General features: G+C 53.0%; 1 protein-coding gene across 1 annotated transcript in view; it reads right to left on the reverse strand.

Annotated features, from left to right (window-relative positions):
• Window positions 1–540: 540 nt before the first annotated feature.
• Window positions 541–22,155, reverse strand: part of KCTD16 (potassium channel tetramerization domain containing 16) — a 62,349-nt gene continuing 40,734 nt past the window's right edge. Inside the window, exon 3 of the mRNA XM_010399588.3 lies at window positions 541–6,185. Within this exon, the coding sequence (XP_010397890.1) occupies window positions 5,734–6,185 (452 nt within the window). The 3' untranslated portion in view covers window positions 541–5,733. The remainder of the gene's footprint in view (window positions 6,186–22,155) is intronic.

Here is a 22,155-nt window from a genome sequence, read left to right on the forward strand (position 1 = left end):
AGGGAAGTGGTTACATGAGCCAATGCTAAATCCCCGTGTGCAAGAAAGCCTGGATGTATCCATGGATGCATTTCTGCGTGTGACAGCTGAAGGATACCAACTCATTTATTGTGGTCAGTGCTCTCCCAGCGTGCATTCACTGCTGCACTGGAATGGCAAACACAAACTGGCTGCAGCTGTGAGCGCCCAACGCCCCCAGAGCGCTGCTGAGCTCCCCCCACGCAGGGTCCCACGGCCCTGCCCCAAGGCTCTGCCTTCCCCAGCTCCAGCCCGCAGCCAGCTCTGCTCCAGCAGCGATGCCAGGGCAGGAGGCAGCTGCAGCCCCTTCCCTTCCTTTCCCTTCCCACCTGCCAGCCTCTGCAAATGGCATTTTTAGCGCTTGTACCACAGCCACCTGGCGGGGCCATAGCACGAACAACCCCGCTCAAGTCACAGCTGTGACTTCATTTTCCCAAGATCTCTCTCTTTCCCGGTGCTCTTTGCACCAGGGAAATACAGCAGGCTAAAAGCTACAGGATTTTTTTCACATACCACAGTAGAAACAGTTACCGAGTTATATTTGTCAGAGTCACAGTAGTTTATGCATATTTGCTATTCACAGACTGCAGAATATTGCCAATAACCTCACTGGTGGGACTGACAACACGGATACATGCATTCAGGTGAGACCATTAGCAAGGATGTCTATACTGTATTAAGCACATTCATTTTTTTAAACACCTTCCAGTAAAATCGATTCCTTTAAATTTGTAGTTAAAACTTTTTTTTTTTTCCACAATTACGCACAAAAGTACCTGTAAACAGTTTGACATTACACTTATGTACAAGTGAACCACGTTGGAAAGTCGAGAGGTAATTCAGTGGGTGCCACTTAATCTACATCAATGTGCAACAGACTGACTCAGCCTCGGCGAAGTCATTTAGTACTGAATGAGGTCCGAAAATGTAACGTAAGCAAGGCCCCGAGAGATCCCAATGGCACCAAACCCCCTCTGCATCCCGTGTGGGCTGGGAAATATTGCACTGGCAGCACCTCTGTACAACCCCAAAGGCCTGGGGGGTCCAGTCCTGCCATCCCCGGCTGGGGACGGCCAGAGGGGACCACAAAGGGACATCATCTCCCTCAACTCCAACGCCCACCCGTGGAGCCAGCTGGGCCCTGCCACCCTCCTGCTTCACCTCGGTAATTTTCTCTGTGGAATTCTGAAATGGTCTTTGCTTAGCATTGCTATAGTTTAAAATCTGCAATATCCTATTTATAAACGGACTTTTTAGCTAAGTGACATCAATGCCAAGAAAAATAAAGAATGTCTTTTTATAATATAAATAATTTAAAAGTGCTTTTTCTTTTTTTTTTTTGTTCTTTTACTATTAATCTACAAAACCCCGTTGGGGCATAAACTATCCATAAGACTGGACAATTATTTTGTACCATGATACACATGGGGCCTTATGCATAAAGTACTCTGAAAGCCAAGTCTGTACTCGCAGTGGTGGGGAGGGGAAGGGGCTGGGAAGTTTCCTCCTGCCTTGCCAGGGCTGGGAGAGCAGAGCGGGACACGGCTGACGGCCTCGGGTACCTGATGGCCATTGCCAGTGAAACCCAACCTTGTCCTGTCCTTCAGCCCACAGCTCGCAAATAAAATTAACAAATGGACTCAGCAAACTTAAACACAGAACATTATCCAGAGCACTGTGAGGCCTGGGTGCTGTGTGTGCAGATGGTTTAGGGAGAAAGCCAAATCAGCTGGTCCCCACGTTCTCTGTGTGTCCCCCCAATGCTGAGTCCCGCTCAGGTGTCTCAGGGGGTTTGGGGTGGCAAAGCCCCTGGAAACCGGGAATTCTGCCGGTGGGAGCCAAGTCTCAGTCCCACTGCAGTCAAGGTAAGTTTACAAATTAGTTTCAACAGAACTTGGTCTTTGTCACTTGTGGAAAGTAGCTCAAAATCCAGTTTTCTCCCCAGATATTTTAGAAAGAATAAAGTACTCTGTGAGCTGAGTTTAATTTTGGCTCGCTACAAAACCTTTCCTAGGGAGACACACAGGTTCTCTCACTGAAATAAAGTCGAATTTGAGTAGAATATGTTTTGTAGCCCAAACCCAGCTCTCTTTCAGGTAATCAATCTTTCATTCCAGTTTCCTTTCTGCCCTGTGCTGCCTCTGTCTCCCTTCCTCCCGTCCCAGCTCAGTTTCCCTGCACAGCCCCAGGGAAAGCCCCAGAAGGAGGAAGGGGCCGGATGTGCCGAGCACGGGCCACGTTCCCCTGCTCGTGCTGAGGTGGCCCTGGCCCCGAGGCACCACTCCAGCACCCACCCACGGCAGGGATGGCCTGCCCCGGGAGCAGGGAGAGGTGCCACGTCCCAGAGGGAAAACAGCCTTGCCAGAAAGGCACCCCAGGCTGTGAGTCTGTCCCACCCACGGCAGGGATGTGTGTGCAGCTGTGCATCTGTGTGTGCAGGGCATTACCACTGGGAAGGGATCTCCCAGGGTTAATGTGTGAGGTCACCCTCCTGCCACCATCCTGGTGCCTGAAGAAGGTTTGGTTGCTCTTTCCTGACCCGCTGCCACCCACAGCTGAACTATGGAGCCATCATGGAACAGCATTTTTAATTCCCCTGCTCTGTCTCAGCCTGCCCAGGGTTTCTCTGCACCACTGCCAGGTGCCCCCATCCCCTCTCCCAGCGTCCCAGGGAGTGCCCCAAAGGTGGAGGGGGTGCTGGGGGGCACTGGTGATGCAGAGAGAGCAGCAAGTGAGGAGGGAGAGAAGGGGAGCTCTGGGAAGCAGGGGGAGGATGCTGGGCAGAGCTGCTGACCCCACCAGGGGCGTGACAGCCTCCAGCACCGCTCGGGGCCCCTGTGCTCCACCTGCAGCCCCCCAGTCCCTCTGAGCAGGACAAAACCTGCTGGCACAGCCCCAGCTCTGCACAAGCTACTCATAAAACAGCTGTCCATGGAGTCAGACCAGCAGCAGGTCCCTCAGAGATGCAGCAGAACCCACACAAGCACACACAGGCACAAGCCCCACGCCTGGCACTGCCCTGCTCCGGCCCCAGCCCAGACTGGGTTTCCCAGCAGGCTGGGCCTGCCTGTGATTACTGCAGTTTAAGACCGTTATTTCTGTAGCACTGGAGAAAAATAACCATTTCATCTCAAACTGGAGACATGAAGGCCACATAAATCAAGCCCACTTGGGCGCATTTCATTTGGTCTAATTTGTCCACAGTTATTAATCATGGAGCAATCCCGAGCCCCGGGACGTCAGCCTGGGAACACACACACACACACCCCCCCCCCCAATGCCTGCTCGTCCACTCTGGCACACGCAGCTTAGACCCCAAAGAGTTGGGATATTAAAAAGAGACAGGGAAAGATCTGTAGTGAAAGCATGAGGTTTTAGCTGCAGTTTCCTGCCAAGGAACAAAGGTGACCTGTCCTGAACCCCATGCCCTGCTGGAAATCCAGAGGAGAGCCCTATCTGTCCTTTCTTGGTGCCAGAGCCAGAGGAGCAAGATGCAGGAAATGTTGAGTAGGGAGAGAAAAATGCTATAATCTAACCATGAAATGACTAAGCAGGGCCTCATCTATGGGGCTTGTACAAAACATTGGTTTCTGTGGGAAGATGTGCTTTTTGAGCCTGTGAGTGGAGGGTGGCACAAGAGCCGGGCCTGAATTCCAGCGTGAGGGAATGTCCTAAGCCCTGAACTGGCTCTAAAGCACAATCTCAGGAAGTGCTGAGTCTCTTCACTGAGCATTTCCCAGGCAGAGCCTCTCCTGCCCAGCGCCAGCTCTGTGGCACCGGCACAGAGGGGACAGCTCCGTAAGGGACAGCCCCTCCTCCACCTGCAGCATGGCAGAGGTGACCCCAGCTGCACAGCCCAGCCCTGCTCCCCAGCCGCCCGGAGATGTATTGCTGGGAGGGTTCCCCCTCCCCACAGCCAGCTCCTGCTTATGGATCCCTCTGGACAAGTATTGCTTCCTTTTTTAGCTGGTAAAAGGTGCACGCAACCCCAAACACAGCTGTGTGCTCGTGGAGACCTCACGGTTCCCTGCCAACCCCCTCTGTCCCAGCCCGCACAGTGGAGCCCCGCAGGCACCAAGATTCCCCTGGCTGGAACCGCACGAGTGTCACAGAAAGAACCTGTGCAGGCAGGACAGCATCTCCCACAGCAGCTTCTGGAATTCGGGAGGGGGAAGCCCTGGAACCTGCAGGACACTAAATAAGTCAGAATCCGAGCATTCTGTGTTACCAGCACTGTCACTGCCCACAGTTTTATATTCATATATATATATATATATAAAAATCTCCTTCCTGTGCCTTTAGAAAAGGAATAATTTATCCCAAATCCTCTAGCTGGTTTGTTCCCAGCCATGGCCACCACAGCTGGAGCAATGGAGTGTTCCACGCCTCTCCATGGCTGGCCAGCCCCAGCAGCCGGAGCCGCTGGCACTGCCCTGCCCCAGCTCTGGCTGCCCCACGCCTCTGCCGAGCCCCGGCCCCTCTCCGGCCAGCCCCTGCTGCCCTTCCCCTGGCTCCGGGGGCAGTGGCAGGACCAGCCCAGCCCCTTCCCACGGCTCCGGGGGTGGCACGGGACACAGGGCGCGCTTGCTGTCTGTGCCACCCTGGCGCTGGCACCGATGGCACCTGCGGAGGGGACGCGGGTACCTCCTCCCGGGGTTGTGTTTTCTCTTGGCACAGCCCCGCTCCCTCCTGCAGCGGCGGCTCCCCACGGCCAGAGTCCCCTGGCGGGTTGGGGGTGATTTCTGTGGCGGAGGGGCACGGTGCCAGCTGTCCCTGCCAGCTGGGACAGCCGCTCCTGGCACACACACCTGGCACCTGCAGGAGCCAGCATCCTCCCCAGCATCCCCACACAGCCCTGGACCATCCCTGAGGCTTTCCAGCTGGGATCAGCACACCTTTAACCCACTGGCACTGGAGAGCCTTGAAAAATACAAGAGGTGTGGGGAGGACATGGAGGGACGAGAGCATCCCAAACAAACGGAATATTTTGCTGATGGTAACACAAACCCACAGACTGCACCCTGGTCTCCACTGAGACACATTCACAGTGCCCCAGGGAGGGGGGAAGGACAGGCAGAGGGAGCAGGAGAGAGACAGGGAGAGGGATTTCTACTGTTCAGCCCTCAGAGGCCTGGAGAAGAAACGGGACATCCACAGACTGCTAGAAAATGCTCTTTTTCTGAGAAAGTGCAGTTATAAGGAGAGAGCCAGAAAATCTTTAAGCAATATATATTAATATATATATACATATATATATACACAGAGATATATATACACACATATATATATGCACATATATAAATACACATGCTTAAACTGCCGGGACAGAGCTTGGGCTTTGTGCTGTGCTCCTCCCTCCAGACACGCGTGCTCCGAGCAGGATGCAGAGGGCACGGAGCCCTCACCATCCCACCCTGCCTGCTCTGGGGCCACACGAGCATCCCTTGGGGTGGGTCTGGTTGTGCCCTTAAGGTTTTCAGCTTGTGTAAGACTCCAAGTTTACAAACAAAAGCGTTTGTCATTGTGCTTCCAGGACTGCAAAAATATCATTCCCCTACGACTAGAAATGTTAAGGTGAAATAGGCAAATTAGGCAGTACTAGAGATGGATTTTGGTTTTGGTGACCTAACAAATAGTTATTACTGGGAATTACTTTTGTATCACTTAGGATCTGGCTCTAACCTAACAAGGTCGTGTGCTCTCCCCACCCAAAGCCTAAAGGTGGTACTTTCGCAGCAGTTCGGATTGCCAGGGATGTTTCCTCTCGGGAAACCTGTCTGGGATTTTGATTTTGAGGAAATCCTGGATACATTTTTCCAGCTCTTCCTCAATGGAGAGCTTCTCCTTCACTGCTTTTTTCTTGCTGGAGTTGGACTCCCGGGAGCCAGAGGTGAGAGTCCGGAGCAGGTCGCTCTTCCTGCGGATCTCGGATTGCTGCAGCAGCTGCACTGGCCCCTTCTTGGCCGGCCGGTCCAGAGTCTGAATGTTGGGCTGGCGCGTGACAGGGCCACAGATCACGGTCTCCTGGGGGGAGCTGGCCTCGGACTGGCTGTCGCAGCTCGACGTGGACAGCTCGTTGCAGGACGTGCCGCTCTCACCCTCCTTGTCGCCTTTGCCATTCTTGCAGCAGCAGTCGCAGTGGGATGAGGACCAGCGGGAGGGCTCACCTGCAGGAGGACAGAGAGCCCGGGGTTACGGCAGCTCCAGACCCCCACACACCCCAGGACAGGCTGCTGAGCCCCCCAGGACCGAGAGGGCAGCCAGGGCCACAGGAACCCTCATGGGGACCTTCCCTGAACATCACCACAACTGCCAGCAAACATCCCCCGGGGCCCAACAGCAGCTGATGCCCACGAACCCTGGAGCTCCTCCATCCACCTCGCTGCCATGTGCTGCTCAATACCCAACATGGGCTGAAACTTCCGAGATCCTCAGGGAGAAACCACCACATTTAACCCGATCCAGTGTTTAACCCAACTGAGCAACCATGGCTGGAGCCCCCCTGACTTCTCCAGACACTGTTTCTTCTTTGAGGCTCCACCGCAGAGCCAGCTGGTGCAGCCAGCATTGCCAGCCTCTGTCCTGGTGGGCATCACCCCCAACATCCCCTTCCCTCGCCCAGCCCCACCCTGGGGACATCCCTCAGAGCAGCCTCCCCCCACAGGAGGCCTGGTCACACACAGCCCAGAGGCTCTGGGGACACTCGCTGCTTCATTCGCACGAGCCCAGCCATGGGAAGCCCAGGACAGTGCCTATTCCCGACTCCTGCGGCGCAGGGCTGGAGGTTTTCTTTTCCAGCTGGAGACCTGCCCAGCCGCAGTAATCCGTGACAAAGGGGAGAGTTGGCACCGGGAACAACAGCTCCCTGACCACGCCAGCGCAGCCACCACGGAGAGAAAGGCCATCGGGGAGCATCCATCTTCCCACTAACACGGAACTGCCACTCCCAGCTGCTGCAGCGCGGTAACATCCCCAGACCAAGGGAAGAACCACTGAGCTGTGCAGCCTTGGAGCAGCACAGCAGCCCCTGAAGAAGGGGAAGGGGGGAAGGGGCTGGGAGCACTGACAGAGCCCCTGACTGTCACTGCCCCGCTCTCCTGCGTCTCCGCCCTTACCCAGCCAGGAACACCATGCACATCATTTACAGGAACAGGCAGAAAACCAGAGATCAGGAAGCCTCCTTATCTCCTCCTTCCTCTTCCTTGTCAATGGTGAAGGAGTGTCTCAGTCTGGGAGCTGCAGGGCTACTCTAATTTACAGACTCACTTCAAAGCTGTCCTGTGTCTTGTCTGAAAACTGTCAAAAATGGCTAAATTGAATTTTTTAATCAATTTCTAGGCTTGGACAAAGGCATTATGAACTGAGCCCCTACAAAACCCTGATCCACATGCTCTGAGAACACTTGCAGGAGTTGTGTGGATTCCAGCTCCTTACTGCAGCTGATACCCACATTTCACAGCGGTGGGACAGCCGCTGAAACCCAAAGGGCTGCACTTACCCAGCCAAGCAAAGCTCAAACCGTGCCCCGAGAACCCAAACAGCTCACCTGACCCCAAACATCTGCCCCTGCAGGGGCCCAGGGCACTGCCGTGATCATCAGTGACACTCTGCAAACTGCACACAATGCTCAGGCCACGGACAGCCTGCTCCCAGCCGTGACTTCATGGCTGTCCCACAGTCCCGGGGCTGTTTGGATTGGAAGGGATCTCAGTCTCATTCCAGTCCCGCTGCCATGGGCAGGGACACCTTCCAGTAGACCAGGTTTCTCCAAGCTGGCTGTGACCACTTCCAGGGATGGGGCAGCCACATCTTCCATGGACTACGGGGAAGAAGAAGGGATTGAGCCACCTGTGCCCCCACTGACCTGGCTCCGAGGTGGCAGCTTGGGCAGAGGGACCCCCAGCTGCCATCAGGCACAGCTACAGTACAGAATTCATTAGCACAAAACAAGGTTTTATAAGTCAATTAAGACCTATTAGATGCTAATTTCACTTAATGAATATTCACCAACAATGGGCACACCACGGGTAAGCCAGGAGACAGAGACGATTTTGCCATGAATAAACAGTTTTGTTGGAGCCCCAGGGCCAATCTCAGCACTGAGGGTTTCATGGAGCTGGGCTGGGGTCAGCAGGGAGCCTCTGTTCCCCAGGGGAACACCGGTGCCCAGCGTGCCAGGGCCCTGCACGGGCTGGGGGCTTGCACAGCTCCAGCACCACAAACCTGCCCAGGCCGGGTCTCCTCAGCCCAGCCCTGGAGCTGGCAGGGTGACAGGCAGGACCAAAGGGATCAAAGAACTATTCCTGTGTTTTGCAGTGCTGGGGAAGCACCTGCAGCAGCAGCGGCACCCCAGGGCTGGGCAGGGAGGGGGCTGAGCCCGAGCCTGGCATGACAACGGCAGCAAAGGAGCATCGTGCTGACTTAACCACAGCACTCATTAATTAATGTCTAAATGCTTTGAGATTCTTAGATAAAAGTGGCTAATTAATTCTGGCCTGGCTTTCCTGCTTTCCTCCCTGATCTCAGCACATTTCTCTCCCAGTGCCCTAATTATAATAATTATTATTAGAAGCTTCTGAAGCAGCAGCAAAGCCTCTGATGTATAATTGACACACAAACCATCAGCCACCCAGTTTTCCCCTTCTCCTCTCCCTCTTTCCCAACAAACAGGCTGCAAGGAGGGAATGGGAAATCCCTGTGTAGGGGGACAGATGCTGTGAGAAAACTGGGGAGGAGAGAGGAATGGAGACAGAAACCAAGACTGACAAAAGCCAGCGAAGAGTTTTCCTGGTGAAAGATGGCACAGGGACCCTTCCCCAGCTCAGACACCTCTGACCAGTGCTTGGATTGGGAAATGCCGAGCCTGGGATGAACGCCCAATACTGACAGTTCTGGGGGCACAGGGCAGAGCCCCCCATCCCTCTGTCCCCCCGAGCCAGCAGTGGCACCCCAATGGCAGGGGGGCTGCAGGAACACTTTGAGGGGTCTAAAAGTGCCCCAAGGCCCAGTGCCCAGAAATGTTGTCATATTTCAGAACAAATGTTACCAATTTCCATTCTCCAGGAAATCTCAAAATTTTCATTTTTTCCCCTCCTGAATCTGGACTGAAAGTCCCAGCTGTGGGAGGGCACTCAGTGGGATGGGGACTGAGCTCTCCCACAGCTCTGCCCTTGCAGGCTCCTTCTCAGAATAATGTTCCTTTTATTCAGCTCTTGCAGTTTTCACAGCCCTTTTTCCTGAGGTTTGTGGGCAGCTCTGGGGATGGTGTCACGGCTGGGAAGGGACAATATCCCCAGGCAGCAGCTGAGACACATCTGGTGCCTGTTTTTGAGGCACACAGAGATATTTTCTGTATCCAGACACTCATTCACCTCCACGTGTGTGGCTGTACCAACCTCCCAGTCTGTGATCATCACTTCAGCCATTTTCCTCCTGTTCTCAATCCACTCTGGTCCATTTATGTTGTCCTTTCACCTTTTCTTCCTTTTCCTGCTTCTGCTTTAGGGCTTTGTTGTTGGTTTGATTTATTTCTATTTCATGCTCCTTTTCTCCTTCCTGTCCCATGACTTTCACCTCTCCTCTGTTCGGGGTTTTGCTGCCTCCTCCTCCCTCTTTCCCTCCTCACTGATCCCCGTTTGAGCACTAATTAACCACCGTGCCCAGGCAGGCAGGGTGGGCGGGGGGAACTCTGAGGCAACCCCCGGTCAGCTCCCCATCACCTCCATCCCACTGGAGTCCTGTCACCTCTGTGCTTGCAGCCTTGTGAACCCTCTGTTCACCTCCCAACACCCAGAAATGAAGTGTTGGAGCTTTTAAACACCTCCCCCATTGTTCATATGGTCAATCACAGCTGGATTTCCGCGGGGCTGAGGACAGGGTGACGTTGGTGCAGTAACAGTTTGATTTAGACCAGGCGTGCCCAGCGCCTCCCACGGCTCTGCACCCGTGCAGGAATTAAGGGGGTTGTGATTGATGAGAGACCACGCTCTAACTGGTGTTTTAATGAATACATTCTGACTTGGTAATGGGCCCAGATTTATCAGAAGAAAATGCCCCCGTCTAAATAAAATTACCCAGGTAAAGCTGAGGAATGATGACAAATTCCAGGCACTGGTGGGCTCCAGGATCTGTCCTGGCCACAGGACAGACACTGCTGGATTTATCTGCTTTTAGGATCAAGTATCTGCAGTAAAATTTCAGTGAGAGACAAACCCAGGCAAGGACTTGGCAGTAACACCATTGGTTTGAACCCTCCCATATGTTCAAAGCCAGCAGTGAGTGGGGGGAGAGGGATCTGGGGAGAGGAGGGAACCAGGGAGGATGGGAACTGGGAGGAGGAAGGGAACAGGCAGATCCTGCGGCTGTTCCAGCCCCCTTAGGAAGCTCACACAATTTTTTACCCTTGTGGGGGCAGCTGGGGACACCTGGTGTCTGATTTAAATTCAATTGAAATTTAAATTAAAATTTAAAATTTCTAGTTCAAAGTGTTTTCCATTTAAATATTCTGAACCTGCCAACCCAATATAAACCCCAGAATTGTCCCATGGTTTCTCTTTTTCGTGCAAAGCAATTTTCAGCCAGTCCCCAGCAGCACACACACTTCTATCAGGAGCCTCCCAGCATGTTGTCATTTTACCAGCACTCCTGAAATCTTCCCTAAAACACTCAGTTCTGGAAGTGAACTTCTGTAAGAGTATCAAGTTTGTTTGAAAATAAAAATAAGTTCCCCAAATGGTGGAGAAAAACAAGAGACCTGGTGTTAAAATACCAGAAGGCATATTAAATGAGCCAAAATATTTATATATGGATCTTCTCAAAGTAACATGTGGTGAAGTTAGAATTCGGAGAGGAGGGAGAAGCCTGAAGTGTGAGCAGCAGGATGGTGAGCCACGGGAAGTGTGGGGAGAAGCCGGTCACTGTGGCCATGGGCGCTGCCAGACTGTCTGAGAGCTGGGGGGCACGCCAGGCCCTACAGACAGCTCCTCACCCTTCCTAACAAAAGCCCTTAGAGAGGAAAACTCCTCCTGTGGCCAGTCCCCTGTCTCGGGCATCACTTCCCTGTGCAATGAACATTTTGGACTCTACTGGTGCCCCCATGCACAGCCAACCCTTCCCTGCGAGCCCCGGCACCCCCAGGCTGCACCCCCAGCTCCCTCCTGCCCTTCACTTCCCATCCACGGAGCAAATCTTTGGCCAGGCTGGAGCAGGAGCAGAGCTGAGTGCTGCCCTTCCAGTTCTCGCTGGGGTTTTCACTGGTGGTTCAGCAAGGACTCTGCCTGAAGGAGAACAGGAGAAGGATGAGCCTGCTTTGGGGGAAGAGCTGAGGGGTCTCAGCATTCAGCATTCCGGTACAACAGAAGTACCTCGAGGAATAACTCAGTGCTGCTGGCTCCCTTGCTTGGTGCTCCCCTTTCCCAGGACTGTGAGTAAAGACAATATCTGGCCATCAGGACTGAGGCATTTCAGTGTATTTTCCTCTGGGAAAATGGTGCTGATATGAAAACCTGACACTTAAGTTTTCTGCTGCCCACAGCATTTGCTCTTTCTGTTCTGCCTAACAACTCCAGCTTGGGTAAGTTTGGAGCACAGAGAATTCACAGCTGCCACTATTTGCACCTTTCTTCTTTCAGTTCAGCCTTGCCTCCTCAAATTAAAGACTTTTCTGAATAATTTTTATTTATCGATGCCATATTAACACTGTATCTTAACACAGCCTTTCCTTTTGCTTTCTGCTACTTTCAGTTTATGCTCAAGACCTTGAAAGTGAAGTTTGATGGAATGAAACCCACCTGAGTTAAGGAGCAAGGGCTTTCCTTGTCCTCTCTGAATGATCCCCTGGAGTGACCCCTGGCCAGGCTGACCTGCACAGACACACACGAAGCCCTCTGGTCGGCCAGCAGAGCAGCAGCCACAGTCCAGGGAAGTGATGCAGGAGGATCATGGATTGAACCCCACTGCTGGTTTGTACTGACGTATTCCTGATGTTTGTTAAGAAAGAAACTCCAATCATGCATTAATTAAAACACAGGTACAACCAAATTAGTCTGAATAATCAGGAAACACATCCTCTCACAGTGCCCTAATTCTGGAATTACCCACAGGAGCTTTGCAGCAATGCAGCACGAGGGGAGCATCAGCAGAGCCCCATCCAATCTGGCTGTGGACACTCCAAGGGACGGGAGCCCACAGCCTCTCTGGGCAATATATGGATATTTCCACACCTATATGGAACCCCCAGTTTACAATAAATGAGCCCCGGTTTTGGACACCTGTTTTAATTAGCAAAGCCAAAGTGTTTATTGCTCCTGCTTCTCAAAGACCTGTGTGAGAAACTGCTGACAGATGGTTGTGGTAATGTGGGAGCCAGAATTCTTGAATTTTTGAAAATTAGAGCTCATGAACTCAGAAATGCTCTGGAGATCCAGAGCTATCATGTCAGCCTATGTTGTTCCAATTAATTGCAATCAATCACTAATTGAGAGCTATTTTAAGACTTGTCATTACTCTGAACATAATGGAGAATAAATTGCATGTTCCCCTTTACCCCCACCACAAATGACATCAGTGCAAAGAAATCTCAGGAAACTGAGAGTAAAGGAGGAGCAGGAACCCGACTGCTGATTTCCTCCTGTCCCCCTGGCAGGTACAATAACACAGGAGCTGTAGATTGAGAAAGGGAAGAGATAAGGGCTGAGACAAGGGATCACAGGCAATTCTTGGGGCTCCACCTCTAAAACTTGCCAAAATGGCAGCTCTGATATCACTCTATTTTAACAAGTTGGAACTCTATTTTCTCTAAGACCTCTTCCTAGCCAAGCTCTCTGATTCCATGACAGCCCTGGGGACAGGAAATGCTGCTTGGAATGGGTTTAATGGGGACAGCAGTTTGGTTTGGCTTTACAGCAACAGCCCCAAATCCTGACAGAGCGGTTTTGACAAGAAAATCAAATAACCTAAATAACAGTTCAGCAACAGGCCGGGCATTTGCTGCAGTGCTGGAGCAGGCAGACCCAGCAGGGACAGAGCTCTCAGGGGCAGGGAGAGCTGAGGAGCGGGACCCGTGCCCAGGGACAGCCAGTCTGTCACTCACTGTCACCCTGTGACGGGCACCAGCTTGACAGGCTATTCCATCATGGCACGGCGGAAAATCCCCAGGCTAAGAGATAACCAGTTCTCAAATGAGGAGTTTCTGCTAACAGCGCTGGTTCCAGCCAACGAGTAAGGTATTTTTTAACCCAGCTACAGTTCTGCTGTCTTTTCATGACATTTTATTTTGGATACGGTTGGAGCAAACCCAGGTCTCCTTTTAAAACACCCAAGTTCCACTTTTTTCTCCCGATGATTTAATCACATACTCTCTTCCCTTTCATTTCCCACCTGGTCCTCATCGACACTATATATAAATCTGAGTCTCCTTGGATCCTGGCGGTGGCCTCTTCATGCCATCATCACATGGATAAATTCACCCCTTTCACCTCTCATTTGTTCTGTTCTTGCAGTCGCTCCAGTTTCTTCTCTCTCATCTTTTACTCTCAGTATCAAGTGATTTGCTATTCTTGGAGTATCCTCCCCTTGTTCCTTTGTCTCTGCTCCAGTGCTGTTCCCAAAAGTCACCCTTCCCAGGAGCTGCTCACAGGGGCTCCTTGGCCAGCCCTCCGGGGCTCTGCAGTCCAGTTCTCCTTCTCCTCAGGGTTATCAGCTTCCTGTCTCTGCTTTACCAGTCCCTTCCCTTCGCTTCCACATGCACAGCAGGGGATTACAATGCTATCAATCAATAATTAAGCTGTATAACAGGGCTATCAATCAATAATTAAGCTGTATAGCAGGCAGTGAGCTGTTGTAACACACAACTGACGTGATTGCTGAAAAATGGTGGTGGTGGGAGGAGATGCTTTGACTTTAAAGACAAGATTGGTAAAGGTGAGTGAATGCAACCCTGCTGCTCACCCTGGCAGCTCAGGGGATGGCTGGGCAGCCTCCCAGGGAGGAGGGGTTCCACTGCCAGGCCCTGCTGTGTCCTGGGAGAGGAACACCCAAGGAGGGGACACCAGGCTCCCCCATTCCTGGCACACCCACCCAGCTGGCAAAGCTCAGTGCCCATGCTGGATGCCATGCGAAGGGTGGCAGATGGAGCACACCAGCTCTTCCAGCTCTGCCAGTGTACCCCAGGGCCTGGAAGGGAGTCTCTCCCATTTGGACCGGCTGAAGCCACTCGTGAAGCACCACTGAGCAGACCTGCACAGGTGACAGGGGCTGCAGGAGCAGCCTGGAGTCATCAGCCCACAATGAGTTTATTATTTCTTCCCTGCCTCATTCAGCCCCTGTGCTGGCACTGCCCCCCTGGCACCGGCAGAGCCAGGAGGAACAGCTGCTTCTGGCTGGGAACAGTGACATGATGTATGTTCCTATTACAGAGGGACACGGACCATGGCTGCTGCATCTGGGCTGGGCACTGGGACAGGGGCGAGGGCAGCAAAGCAGCCAGAAATGGCTCTGCTGAGACATCCAGCTGAAAAAGATGCTTATGAAAACAATTACTTTGGAAATTACTTCCCTCTTTCCTGCTTGAAGCCATTACTGATCTCCTAATTAGGAGGCTCTTGCGAGGGGAGCATCAGCCTCTTCCCCAGGCAATGAGGGATGGGACAGGGGGAAATGGCCTCAAGGTGCCCTAGGGGAGGTTCAGATCGCGTTGTTGGGGACAATGTCTTTACTGAAAGAGTGATTAAGCATCAGAACAGGCTGTCCAGGGAAGTGGTGGAGTGTCCTTCCAGGGACACACTCCTGGAAGTGTCCAAGGCCAGGTTGGAGGGGGCTTGGAGTAACCTGGGATAGTGGGAGGTGTCCCTGCCCATGGCAGGGGTGGGAACAAGGCGATCCCTAAGGACCCTTCCAACCCAACCATGCTGGGATTCTGTGGTTCATAGGCACCGCAGGAACTGCCCAGCAGTGCCACAGGGCATTCCCTTGTTATTTATCCCTCGGGATGACAGTGGCTTTTTTCCCCAGCCACAGGCACTGACAAACAGCTCGGGCTTGGCTGCATTTCCCAGCCCTGAACCAGCTGCATTTTCCACAAGCACCTCCCGAGGACGAGCCTCGTGTGGCTCTGGCAGAGGCAGCAGAGGGTCGTGCTGCGGGGCAGCGCTGCCAGCCCGGAGCAGGAGGGACGTGGGGACAGCGGCTCATCCCCACCCTGCCCCGCCGGCTGCTGCTCCTGCCAGCGAGAGGAACCGCGGCGGCTCCATGGAAAACCAGGGAGGGGCTGAGGGACAAAGGAGCCCTGCAGGGCTGCTGGTTATTAATTCTTTGGAGCATGATCATGATCAGAGCTGCTGCTGCCAGAGGAAAGGAGGGATGCTCCGACCCCTCAGCAGGAGCACAGATGGTGCCGAGCTCTGCATCGGAGCTGTCGCTTTTCTGGGACTATCAGATATCCCTTTCCATAGGGGCAGATGCTCGTTTTTTATGAGCTATTTAAGACACTCTCTCTGGAAGTTTTCTTATTTTTTCCCTGTCTGAACCTCATAAACTGGGCTTCTGCTCTACAGAGATAAATTTGATTTATGTGAGAAACATTCCCAGGCACAGTGGGCTTTGCCTTAAACCCTGTATCTCACTGTTCAGTGGTGCTGTGGCTTAGCTTGGTTTATTTTCTATCCTCTAAGTGGTGAATTGAACTTTCAGAAATGAATGGTTTGGTTTATCTGATTTAGCATCTTGAGCGAAGCACTTTTGCATCAAATAAATGCAGGCAGTGGGAGACCCTCCAGACACTACTTTATTCCAAACATTTTCAGCACTGGTTTCAAGACCAATTAAGTTACCCATGCCTGGGCAATCCTAAATGCTCTGGGATCAGAAGCTTTTCCCTTCTGTGGAGGGTTTGAGGGGATGAGGAGGGTGCTGAGCCAGGTCGGGGGCAGCACCACGGTGCTGGGCAGGGACTGCAGGGCCCCCGGCTCCCTGAGCTCTCCTCTTGTACAGCATCACCCAAAAACACCCGGCTCGTTCTGGTTTTGCAAGGTCTGAAAAGAATAAAGGTAGAAGCCAGCCCAAGCCTAAGGTGCCCCGTTGTTTCTGAATTCACAGAGGGTGCTGCGGGGAGGGGATGGGCAATTCCCAAAAATGGAACAGGACGTTGGAGAACCGGCTCCCTTGGAGCAACTCCAAGTGAAGTGTGGGATGACGACATTTAGAGGTGGGAAGCATGGCACAGTGTCCATGCTCGAGGATGGAGGGGATGCACTGGGACACACCGGAGCGGATAAATCCTTACTGGGAAGTGAGGGGAGGCAGGCACCGAGAGGCTGTCAGGGTTGTGGGACCCTGGGCTGTGGGATCCAATGACCAACCCTGCAGCAGGGCCACCCCTCGGTACCAAGCACAGCAGCTGCACACACATCCCCTGGGGAGGGCTTTCTACCACGGCCTGAAATACTTTTCCCTAATGAGTGCAAGGATAATTGGATTTTTTTTTGAGATGGGCACACTGGATTGGATAGGTTTGGGGAAAATAAACTAAACTGGTTTGGGTTAACTAGTCTGCAGCTCTGCCCTGCAGTTGCAGAAGAACATACTTCTTTTTTCCTGCCAAATCTTACAGATCATTTGATATTTTCTTCTTTTTTTTTTTTTTTTTTAAAGGAGGATGCAAAAATTTGTGGTGAAATTAGAGGTTTCTATCAAACTTCTCCATAGGAACGCAGAAAATCTGAATGATTGTGAGTCTAGCACCTCTGTGTATCCACCTGTATTCCCAGAAGTCTTCGAGCATTACAAATGTATTCAAAGTCACAACAATGGAAGGAGTTTTCTACTGTAGCATGGAAACGCATCAAACATGGAAAAATTGGACTAACTGTCCTTTGACCTAGAAGAAATGTTGAAAATTTAAGTAAGCTCTCAGCTATGTACAGACGTGATCCTAATCCCTCTGGAAATAATGTGAGCATTCCTGCTGACTGGAAAAGCCTCCAGAAGAGCCCAGGAGCTGCAGGCTCTGTGCTCTCACCTCACACACCCTTCACTGCTCCAGAACCGCTGCGCTCGCCGCTGCCCACAGCTCACAGTGCACCCTGTGAGGGCTGCCTGAGTCCCCAGGAAACTTCACAGGGAAAAAGTTGATATCCAGAGTTAATCTGGGGGTTGGTATGTCAGGCTTCCCCAAGCTGGAATAATTCCTCCTCAGAGAAGGAAGCAGGAACAGGTCACGGGGAGCAGTGCCCTGCCTCTGCCCCCTGGGTCACGGCTCTGCTGGCACCATGTGGCCTTCGGGTGCTGCAGAGGGAAGCTCCACGTTGTAGTGGGGCAGGAAACGGGCAGGAACTCAGGACACTGACAGGGACACACCAACAGGGACAGCCGGTTCACCCCCATGGCATTAAGGCTGTGGGATGGAGGCTCCAGAGCAGCCCTGGAGGAGCAACTGGGGTTGCTTGAGTGGTGGAGCCGAGAGTAACTGAAAATCCAGTTTGTGTTTTCCTAACTTCTGTTCCTCTTTTTCTGTTTGATCAGAAGTGTTTGTAACACATTTCTGGAGTGACTGAATGCAGAGCTCCCAGCACTGCCCACAGGAGGGGCAGCAGGGGCAGACAGGAGCCCTCGCCCCCAGCACTGCACACACTCCACCTGCCTCATGAGGTGCCACCTGCAAAGTCATTCCAGAGGAAATTCAGGAAGAATTTCTTCACAGAAAGGGTGCTCAGGCCTTGGCAGGGGCTGCCCAGGGAGGTTTGGAGTGCCCATCCCTGGAGGTGCCCAAGGAAGGGCTCTAGGTGGCACTCAGTGCTCCGGGCTGGGGACAAGGTGGCGTCGATGGTGTTGGGGGTCTTTCCCAACCTCAGTGACTCTGGGATTTGACTTGAAAACTGAAGGGAATTACAGAAGGAGGATTCACAGGTGGCATTCAGCAGCACCCAAGAAATGAGATGACCTTACCAAGGCCTTTGTCACTACTCCCAGCGTAGCCATGGCCCGGGGCCAGGCCCTGTCCCAGCCTGGCCTCTGCAGGAAGGGTCCCCAGCCCTGCCCGTGTCCCCCCTGCTGCGGCCCTCCCACAGGAACGGCTCCCGCAGAAGCTGCGGCAAGCAGAGTGTTCAGCTGCTCTAATCACACTAATTGCTTGAGACATTTCCTTTCTCCCTTCCCTCCTGCACCCTCCTGGGCCCTTTTGCCATCAAATCAGCTACAGAAACAAAGTCATTTGGTCGGGGAAGGAGCTTGTTAAGGCATGAGGCAGCTCCGTGGCACAAGAAAACACAGAACCCAACCAGGTCTTTCCACCCCGTATCCTGACGGACAGACTGACCCCAGCAGGGCAGAGGGGCTTTCTCTGGTGGGGAAGGGGAGGAAACTTCAGCAGCCCATGGTTTAAAAGTGCTCCCTCAGCTCTCTTCTCAACTCAGCCCCCGGCCATAAGGAAATGCTCTAGAGCTCATTTTCAGGAGTCATTTCTGGATGCTGACACAGGGACCAGCTGCTCAGGTCTCACCTATTGCTTTATTTCAGCTTTATCTGGTGAAAACCAAATGCTGCAGCCCAGCTCCTTTGCTGAGGAAAGATAAATTACACTGTAAATGCATGCGTGACCTGCTGGTCAAGAGGCTCATTGTGGTGTTTTATGGTCGTTATTGATTGGCCAACTGTGAGGTCTGGAGCTGGTGCTTGGAGCTCTCAGAGCCAGGCTGGAGCTTAAGGGGGGGACATACTCGGCCATGGGGAAACCCCGGGGGTGCAGGGTCTGGCCCCCAAGGGCTGCATCAGCCCCATCCCAGCATCCCTGCTCAGCCATTACCACAGCCCAGCCAGCAGGGAACCCATGTGCTGGAGACAGAGATGGGATGGATAAACAGAGGAGAAAGGCCCAAACTAAAAGAGTGTAAATGTTTCAGCTTCAGCTCAACATGTGACTGAGTGAGAAAAGCTGCTCACACCGTGCTCAGCTTCCTGAGAGCTGCTCAGGCCTGTGTCCCACGGGCCCCATCCTGACCGTCCCTGGTGGCTTTGCCCCCTCGTGCAGCTGCTCCCAGGCACCCTGAACCCAGCTGAGGGCACCTCCTGCTTCCCGGGCAGCTGATGCTCCCCACAACTCTGCTCTCCAGCCATCAGAGGAAGCTGCAGCTCCAGCAGGGTGATTCCTACTGGGAGCTGTGGGTGCCACACGCCGGGGGTCCCAGGGTGGCACAGAGGGCTCCCAGGGTGCGGAGCCAGGACGGGGCCGTGGGGGTGCAGTGGGTACAGCTGGGCCCTGGGCAGGAAGGAGGGAGCAGCTCAGCAGCTTTGTCCGAGGAGGAAGCACCTTTTCCACCCGAAAAGCCATGGGCTCCTGGGCTCTGGGATGCTCATGGAGGGTGCTGGGCTTAGCAGCATTTATCCTGCTGGGGCTTGATATTGCATTTCACTCTCAAAGTTCAACGAACTGCCTTCAGAAAATAGAACTAACTCTTATTCAGTGTGGGAGATTAATCTGTAACACAAAATATTTAATTAATACGGTGAAATTTCATTTCATGGGTACTTGCATTTGTGCTGTGATAAGCAGTAGCTGAAGATCTGGGATTCACCAACGACTGCCGACGACAAAGGAATCGTTCGTCTGCATCGCAGTCAAGCATAACAAATATCCAAGTAGTATTTTGGCATGGTCTGTAATGTTTGCTGTATTAGTCCTGTACATGAATAATTTACAGCTAAAGGTCTGTCTCGTTGCCATCACCAAATCAAAAGCCATTTGCTCTAGTTATGATATCACAGTGACAGCTTGGCTCCGGCAGTTTCCACTCTGCCAGCTGATGGATTTCACTGAGTTTAAGAGATTTCTCTTACACATTAAGCAACAATAAAATTAAAAGCAGCATGAGCAGTATCTGGGACAGAGGCTCCTGTTTGGTTGGAGTTCAATCACAGTCTGATGAGCGGTGGATGAGCTGAACAGACACCTCGGCACTGGCAGAGCAGCCCTGGGCTGCCCTGTCCACCCAGCAGAGCTGCCGGCACTGGGCTCGCCCCGTGGTGGGCAGGGGTGCCAAGGGGGCTGGGGCAGGGCAGGGAGGCCCCCAGAACCCTGCCAGCCCATGGGACAGGCCAGGGATCTGCTCCACCTCGGCGGGTGCTGCCTCCGGCCACGCTCCTGCTTCCCGCAGGGAGTCTGGCATTGGGAACGAATCACAAACCCCAAACCAGCAGAGTCAGATCCTCATTTACACATTAAGCCTTTTTAGATCTCTCTTGGTGCATACGAGGGCCATAAACCAAGCAGCAAAGTGATTTACTTGTGTTTCAAGGCCCCTTTACAGAGACAAAATGATTTATGGGGCCCCCGTGCACATGACCAAGAGGCCCTTAATATTTAACAGCTGTAAAAATCCTGAACAATGCTGTGCATTACCCAGGCCTCCAAACAGATTAAGGTAACTCTGCATACACTGTGCCTGGTCAAATATTAATCATTGAATAATTTATCCTGTGAATTTATTTTGTTTTAAAAAAATCATTCTGCAGATAAATTTGCCCGCTCCAGTGCAAATACATATTTATGATATGGTTATTGGTCTAATGTATGTTTTCTGGTATCCTCCTTTCAGAATATCCATAATAAAAGTCAAATCCATCCCTAGGAAAAGGAAGGGCGGAGAGCCCAGCAGAAGTTTTCTGTGCAGGGCTGCACTTGGCTGTGCAGCCGCTGCCTGCACCAGGGAGCTCTGGAAATGAGCACTTGCAGCCTCTTTAAATATTGATGGCATGGCTGGAACGGTTATGAAAGCACTGGGAGAGCATTGGGAATGATGGAAAAGCCCCAACACGTGGAGAGGAGCACACAGGAATCCCAGCAGGGCTGGCTGGGACGTGCTGCCACCAGCACCCACTGCCCACACCCGAATGAGTCCCCCTGCTTTGAACAAGCCCCAAATGAGCCCCCGTGCCCCAAAGGAGCCCACACACCCCAAATGAGCCCCCATGCCCCAAATGAGCCCACACACCCCAAATGAGCCCCCATGCCCCAAATGAGCCCAGACACCCCAAATGAGCCCCCCAGTCCAAAGGAGTCCCACACCCTTCAGTTCTGCCCCGGGGTGTGGGACACGGAGCTGTGGCAGTCGGAACACGAGGGTAGCAAAAGGCATTTGTGTCCCAGCACCTTCCAGCTGTGCATGAGGACGGGGACCCGGCAGCATGAGGTGCAGCCAGCCCTGGCCCTGGAGAGTCCCTCAGCCTGGCTGGGGCTCAAGGCTCAACGGGGCCAGGCCAGGTCTCATCCAGAGATCCACCAGCGTGTTCCCACCACACGGCCTCATGACACCTAGGCCTTCAGGGGAGCAGTGCTCATGCCAGAAGTGCATTCATCCCTTCCCAATCCTCATTTGGGAACCTTTGCTTAAAACATGTTGATGGTGTACTGAAGGAAAAGCTGTGAGATTCTGGAACTCGTAAACATCCTGGGAAAAGCAGAGTCAGCTCAGAGCCTGCGCTGGAAAGTGAATCCACAGGATCCTGGAGCACTTCTGAGAAGTCTCGTAGAGGAGCCCAGAGGGAGCAGTGCTCAGTGGCCCAGCCCGAAAGCCAAGGGCGGATCCAGCAGGCACTGGATGCATCAGCACATCTGAGCTCCATCCCCGCTCCGAGGCAGCGCTGCCGCTGCAGAGCGATCGCCTGAATCCCCTCTGAGTCCTAACGTCCCGTGTGCCTCCAAACAGCACCGGGTCCAGAGCCAAGAGCAGTGTTTAAAGGGATCACAGCAACGTGGTTATTGAATCAAAGCCCTGCTGGCTCAGCTCTTCTGATCTCCCCACAGCAGGATGTCCCCGGTACTTTGGGGCCTGATCCCCCCTCCCCTCCGTGCTGCTGCTGGGCACTGCCCCTCAGACCTGGGGACCCCCTGGGCCCAGCACATCCCCCTTCAGAGCCGTGAACTGCCCAGCACAAGCACTTCATCCACATCCAAACCAAACAAAAGCCAGCCCAGAGCTTCCCTTGCTCCCATGGCACCAAAACCCCACAGTAACCTTTATTCAACTGATTTTTGTTTCTTCATTACAGGTTGGCTGGCAATACTGGGATTTTCTCTTGGAGCAAGATTCTCCTCTCTCAGGGTCACATTACAGTCACTAGAATCCCCCAGGGACCCTTCCCACCAGA

This window comes from Corvus cornix, chromosome 13, assembly GCF_000738735.6.
Source record: "Corvus cornix cornix isolate S_Up_H32 chromosome 13, ASM73873v5, whole genome shotgun sequence".
Classification (NCBI taxonomy): domain Eukaryota; kingdom Metazoa; phylum Chordata; class Aves; order Passeriformes; family Corvidae; genus Corvus; species Corvus cornix.